At 44.2% G+C, this 6887-nt stretch overlaps 1 protein-coding gene across 1 annotated transcript; it reads left to right on the top strand.

The window, feature by feature from the left end:
• The first annotated feature begins 1744 nt into the window (after window positions 1-1744).
• Window positions 1745-6568, top strand: rnf223 (ring finger protein 223). Its single transcript, XM_033048011.1, has 2 exons — window positions 1745-1873; window positions 5155-6568. Exon 2 carries the CDS (start codon window positions 5162-5164, stop codon window positions 5834-5836), a length of 675 nt encoding a protein of 224 aa, XP_032903902.1. The 5' UTR covers window positions 1745-1873; window positions 5155-5161; the 3' UTR covers window positions 5837-6568.
• The last annotated feature ends 319 nt before the right edge of the window (window positions 6569-6887 follow it).

Below are 6887 nucleotides of genomic sequence, written 5' to 3'. Positions count from 1 at the left end.
TGATCTGGATGAGGGAATTGAAGGCAATATCTCCAAGTTTGCGGATGACACTAAGCTGGGGGGCAGTGTTAGCTGTGAGGAGGATGCTAGGAGACTGCAAGGTGACTTGGATAGGCTGGGTGAGTGGGCAAATGTTTGGCAGATGCAGTATAATGTGGATAAATGTGAGGTTATCCATTTTGGTGGCAAAAACAGGAAAGCAGACTATTATCTAAATGGTGTCCGACTAGGAAAAGGGGAGATGCAGCGAGACCTGGGTGTCATGGTACACCAGTCATTGAAAGTGGGCATGCAGGTGCAGCAGGCAGTGAAGAAAGCGAATGGTATGTTAGCTTTCATAGCAAAAGGATTTGAGTATAGGAGCAGGGAGGTTCTACTGCAGTTGTACAGGGTCTTGGTGAGACCACACCTGGAGTATTGCGTACAGTTTTGGTCTCCAAATCTGAGGAAGGACATTATTGCCATAGAGGGAGTGCAGAGAAGGTTCACCAGACTGATTCCTGGGATGTCAGGACTGTCTTATGAAGAAAGACTGGATAGACTTGGTTTATACTCTCTAGAATTTAGGAGATTGAGAGGGGATCTTATAGAAACTTACAAAATTCTTAAGGGGTTGGACAGGCTAGATGCAGGAAGATTGCTCCCGATGTTGGGGAAGTCCAGGACAAGGGGTCACAGCTTAAGGATAAGGGGGAAATCCTTTAAAACCGAGATGAGAAGTACTTTTTTACACAGAGAGTGGTGAATCTCTGGAACTCCCTGCCACAGAGGGTAGTCGAGGCCAGTTCATTGGCTATATTTAAGAGGGAGTTAGATGTGGCCCTTGTGGCTAAAGGGATCAGGGGGTATGGAGAGAAGGCAGGTACAGGATACTGAGTTGGATGATCAGCCATGATCATATTGAATGGCGGTGCAGGCTCGAAGGGCCAAATGGCCTACTCCTGCACCTAATTTCTATGTTTCTATGTTTCTATGAAACTCAGCGGGTGCAGCAGCATCTATGGAGCGGAGGAGAAGGAACTGCGATTTTCCAGCATCTGCAGTTCCTTCTTGAACAAGTTTCTAGCATCTTCTGTTTTTATTTCAGATTTCCAGCTATCTGCTCGATCCCCCCCAACCCCAACCCCAACTTATTTTGTAAGATAAAATGTCAGGAAGATTCAGCTGCCTGAAGTCGCTTTATGAAAGCTCAGGAGTATGTGTCTATGTCCAGAAACGGAACAATGGAATTCTTGCTTCCAGCAGCGCTGAGTCTCAGTCTGATCAAGGGTCTTCGGTGTAAACCAACATCTGCAGTTCCTTGTTTTACAGATTGTGACATATATCAGCCGGTGGAGAACCGTTGCTACTCTTATAGTTTGTGGCAGAGTTTCACCGATCTAAATTGGTGAAAGAGACAAGCGTTTAGCCCTTTTATATTTTCCGAATAAGGGAACACATTCTCAGTGCAGAGGTTCCAGACCAGACTAGTCTGGTGAAGGGTCTCGTCCCAAAATGTCACCATTCTTCTCTCCACTGTCCCGCTGACTTACTTTCTAGATCGGTACCGCCTAGTCTTCGCTGCCTGCTTTCTCAGTTGCCGTTCGCTCTGTGTGAGTTACGTTTAATTTGTATTCTTCCCCCTTCCCCCCCCCCCTCCCACAGGCATTGAACTCGGTGCCAGGGGTTTACACGCCCTTGTCTAACCCGCGGCAACCAGTCATTGCAGCCCAAACCTGCTGAGATTGGATCTGAGTCAACAAGGAAGTGAATCGCGGGCCGGTTTGCTCTATAAAAGCCTGGAGACTGCAGGAGGATCACAACACACTCACTCTGCCTTCAACCAGTGATAAGGAGGTCCAGGACTCGCATCAAGCAGCGCTCGCAGACAAAGGTACTGCAAAGAGACTTCTCATCTCAGTTACTTTAATATAATGTTGTGAGATTTTTTTTTAAATCGACTAATTTTAAATGCAGAATTGCAAAGTACTAAATGGTGTCTGAGTGCAATGTTAGATGCAATGGCCACGTGTAAGAGGCATTTAGTCGGGCATTGGAATGGGTAAAGCATAGAAGTGTACGGTCTTAATGTGGGCAAAAAGGATGGACAAAAGGGATAGGATGTGCGGGCTGAAGAGCCGTGACGGTGCTGTACAACTATTATTCTGGGTTTGTTAATTTGCAGCGTTGGTGAGTAAAAACTAGAATAATACAGAAGGACATTCGGCGCATCTTGGCCCTGCTGGCTCTTTGATTGAAATATCTATTTAATTCCTCTCTGCTCCATCCTTCCATTCCTTGAAACTTTGTAAATATGTTAATATTTATCATATTTTAATTGACTTAATGATTGGAAATTATTAGACGCTGGTTTAGACTTTATGGGGTGGACTTGGATCTGGAGAGCGGTCTGGGAGAATATTACTGATGTTCTCGACAGTTAAATATTTCCCAAAAATTGGTTATGAATTGTTGCAGCTTTTAATAAAGAACTTAAAAAGTTTGCTGCTTCTTTCACTTTAACAGCAAATATTGAGCAACTGTTTAACTCAGCAGTCGTTCAAATTTTAATTAATTTGCAGTACAGGCCAGTTTTTATTGCTGTGTATTTATTGTGAAACTACTTACCTTGCAGATGTAAGGTTTGAGGTGTGATTTAAAAAAAAAAAATCAAATTATTCTGAACCCCTAATTTACTACTCCTTTGTCTGAATCCCTTCGATTTCTACTCCACTGAAAATGATGGGCAAAGGTCTTTGACCTGAAACATTAATTCTGTTCCTCTCCCGCGGATGCTGCCTGACCCGCTGAGTGTTTCCAGCTTTTCTTTTTTTTAATTAAAAAACGTGTTCAGCTCACGACGAGCCCAGACCTCACTTAATCTACAAACCCCGGGCCCATAATAGGGCCCATAATGTTTTCCAATCGACATGAAGGGGACATGCAACAATTCTGTTCTTTTCTTCGTTGAGTTTCTTATCTCCGCCAGTTAACTAATCATTTGAATTACTTACTTACTTACTGCCTATTCTGCCTCCTGGCATGTCGGGCAGCAGCAAAGGTCCTCCACTCCTGGTTGATTCCTTCAGTTGCTGTTTCCGTAACATATGTGTTTTACGAGACAGGGTTGTTAGCCGTGTGCTCAACCTCCAACCTGGAGGACCAGTGGAGCCCTCTTCGTCTCGCCTCTACCCTTCGACCTGTCCAGCAAGGGAGACCCTAACAGCAGACGAATCTCCCGCTGGCATAGCTCTAGGGGTCACTGAGACACACAAGCTCCCCGACCACGACAAGGTTGCAATCCAAGTATCATTTGAATTGGGAAAATCCAATTTAGTGGAGCAAACCTGAATTTCAGTTTAAAATATTCAATAGTCAAGATTGAAATTCTTCCTTGCTGCAGCTTTACAGACACATTAAATGCAACAACACAACAAATAAATAGGACATAGAACAGTGTAGCACAGGCCCACAGTGTCTGTGCCAAACATGATGCCAAGCCCATCACCTATCTATCTGTATATAATAACCCTTAGCCATGTGTCTATTCAAAATACTTCAAAATGTGACTAATGTATCTGCTTCAGCCGTCACCCCCAGCAGCATGTATCAGTCCTTTGTGTAAAATAAAAACTTGTCCCGCACGTCTCCTCTAAACCTTGCCCCTCTCACCTTAAAAGCTATGTCCTTTAATAATTGATTTTTCAACCCTGGGAAAAACATCTGAAAATCTCCCTTACACTAAACATGCAATAAAATATCAGTTAAATTATTTTAAATTGAGAATCAACATGGATCATTTTGATTTAAGATTTTAAAAAACCCATAAAAGTAAAAAAAGTAATGCTCTGAATTGCAGTTAACTTGATTTAAGTCCATTTTATGGTTATTTGAATGCACACCTATGGGCTTGTCAGAGACAGTGTGAGGAGAGAATGATTTGTGGTAACCCACTATTTCACAACATCCGGCTGCTAATTCTACACTCCTTCTTGAACCTTGGTTGCAGAAGAGGCTGTTACTCCTCTAATGCTGTAATTCAAAGTTTATCAGGTGCCCATAAAATTGTAGCTGCCCGATGCCAATTTCCTCATTGCTCTTTGATAGACAAGAAAAACTGGTGTAACTCAGCGGATCAGACAGCATCTCTGGAGAGAAGGAATGGGTGACGTTTCGTGTCGAGGCGCTTCCTCAGACTGCATCTTCAGTCTGAAGAAGGGTTTTGACCCAAAACGCCACCCATTCTTTCTCTCCAGAGATGCTGCCTGTCCCGCTGAGTTACTCCAGCTTTTTTGTGTCTATCTTCGGTTTAAACCACCATCTGCAGTTCCTTCTTACACACTCCTCATTGCTTTTTATCAGCTGGGGCTTAATTTTGAAACATCTAGTTTTGTGTTGCATTTCCCTATCCCTGAGTTTTGTTTAATAAAGATTTTTAAAAATTGCCCGTGGTGTTGACGTACATTGAAAAACAGGAAATACTTAGCACGTCTGTGGAGCACAGCTGTAGTTGACCTTTTGGATTCATAGGGTTTTTGTTTAAAGAATGTAATCTTTTGAAGTCTAAAAGGTTAACCACTCCTTTCTCTACAGATTCTTTCTGAATGGATGATTCTTTCCAGCCTTATCTGTTCTATTTCTGATTTCCAACATTAAAATGTCACTTGGGTGCCGCTGTTAACTATCGTTAATTCAATGCAGTAAAGTAATTTTTATTTTGGATTTGTGGATGGAGTCGGTCACCAAGCAGTAATCGTTTTTGCTGCTTGAATTGGCTTTCCAAAACAGCATCACATTTTATTTTAGGTACACAAAAATGCTGGAGAAACTCAGCGGGTGCAGCAGCATCTATGGAGCGAAGGAGATAGGCAATGTTTCAGGCCGATGTCACTCACCAGCCAGCTTTTGCCCCATCCACTCTTATCTTTTCCAGTCTTTTCCTCTACCCCACGCCCCCCCCCCCCCCCCCCCCTTCTGCCTGAAGAAGGGTCCCGGCCCTAACATCGCCTCTCCATTCCCTTCCACGGATGCTGCCTGACCCGCTGTGTTCCTCCAGTGTTCAGTACCAAAACTGAAGGGTAATGTGGGTGGTGTGTGATATTGGAACTGTTTTGCTCTAGTGAATGGAGTCCTGTTGCAAGTACTCAACATTGCAATTCTTTCTCCTCTCCTCAGGTTAACCATGTCTGTCACAAACCAGGTGTGGCACACGGAGATGAGCGCCTCAGTGGAAGCTCCGGCCGGGACGTCAGTGGAATGCCCGGAGGATTCCATGGAAGGGCTGGAATGCACCATCTGCTTTTCCGCCTATGACAACATCTTCAAGACCCCCAAGCTGCTGGAATGCCAGCACACGTTTTGCTTGGAGTGCCTCTCCAGGCTTATGGCGACCATGCCAACTGAAGAGTCCGCCGATATCGTCTGCCCTCTTTGCAGGCAGCACACGGTGGTGCCCGATCACGGGACCCCCGCCCTCCAGACGAGTCAAGACCTGCTCGCCAAACTCCCCCCTCAGCTACAACTCGAGGAGCCGGTTTGGGCGGAGGGCAAGAAGCTGTGTCACAAGAGCTCTGATGCGTTGGGCACCACTGACCTTTGCATCTGTATTGACATTGGTGAAGGCAAGCAAGAGAACCCGTCTCCTGAAAGCAACAGTGAAGGAAGCAACTGCTTCTCCTTCCTTGGCGAATGGAAGAGACTGGTCCTGTTCATAGTGGTGTTGTTCATGTTTGTTGGCATTGTGTTGTGGCCAATCCAGTGTATGGTCATCACCAAAAACCTCAGCTGCGCCCCTATCGCCTCAGCCACAACAGTAGGCCCAACAACCACACCTGTTCCATTCACCAGACCGTATTGAGCCAGCATCGGCAAGTCAGACGGGAGGAAGAAATCTTGGCGCTGTCAACCATTTGGAAGGTTTTCCCTTCTTCAGACTTGGAGTGTTTCCAAACACAGACCAAAGTTGTTCTGTAACATGGGGAGTTTGTTTTAAAACTTCCTGCAGAGAGACACTAGTGACTTTAACAGCATATGAACATTGAGATTTGTATGTGCAGAAATCCAGTGAGACAAAAATTGTACTGAATCACAGGCAATCCTTGTGGGCTGATGAGACAACAGCTGGTCTGATGTTATTTCTGTTGCCACAAGTTGACTGGAATCAGTTTGCTTCTGTCTACACTAACCTGTGTATGTTTTTTGAGAACTTGATCAATCCAGAGAACTTTGAAAATCTATCAATTACAGTTAATGAATATTTTCTCTTTGACAGAGTTTTGCAAGCACTTTTCAGAAATACCTGTACATAGTTATTTGATAAATATGTAAATCTTTATATTTACAGAAGAAAGCTCCTTTCAATAGTGTGAGGGTTTAGAAATCTTATAGAATTACATAATGTTTCCTCAGCACAAAATGCTATAATGTGAAAAATGAGTAACTGTTGGCAATATTTAAAACAAATATCATGGTCTTCTGGAAGATTGTGTGAAGGGGAGTGAGAGAAGGAATATAGAAACTGAAAATAGGTGCAGGAGTAGGCCATTCGGCCCTTCCAGCCGTTTCACATTTCAATATCATCATGGCTGATCATCCAAAATCAGTACCCACTCTGGCTTTATCCCCATATCCCTTGATTCCCATAGCCCCTAAGGGCCTGTCACACTGTACGAGGTAATTCAAGAGTTCTCCCGAGTTTCCCCTGATTCGAACTCGGAGAATTACGGTAATAGCCGTTCGAAGGTACTCGGGGCTCTCATGGACATTTTTCTGAAAAAACTTCACGAGTTACCGCATTTCCCGAGTACCTGTCGTTAGCATTACGAGCCACTACAGGACATCCACGAGCTCCGACGTAGACCCTACGTACTTACCACGAGTTAAATTTTTTGTAAACTCGGGGAAGCTCT

This window comes from Amblyraja radiata, chromosome 31 (assembly GCF_010909765.2).
Source record: "Amblyraja radiata isolate CabotCenter1 chromosome 31, sAmbRad1.1.pri, whole genome shotgun sequence".
NCBI classification, from domain to species: domain Eukaryota; kingdom Metazoa; phylum Chordata; class Chondrichthyes; order Rajiformes; family Rajidae; genus Amblyraja; species Amblyraja radiata.
The sequence above is the reverse complement of the archived record's forward strand: the minus strand, read 5'-3'. Positions and strand labels throughout refer to the sequence as shown.

Bases quoted from the DNA above. Each gene is read 5' to 3' on its own strand.
- rnf223 (XM_033048011.1), top strand. From the start codon at position 5,162: ATGTCTGTCACAAACCAGGTGTGGCACACGGAGATGAGCGCCTCAGTG.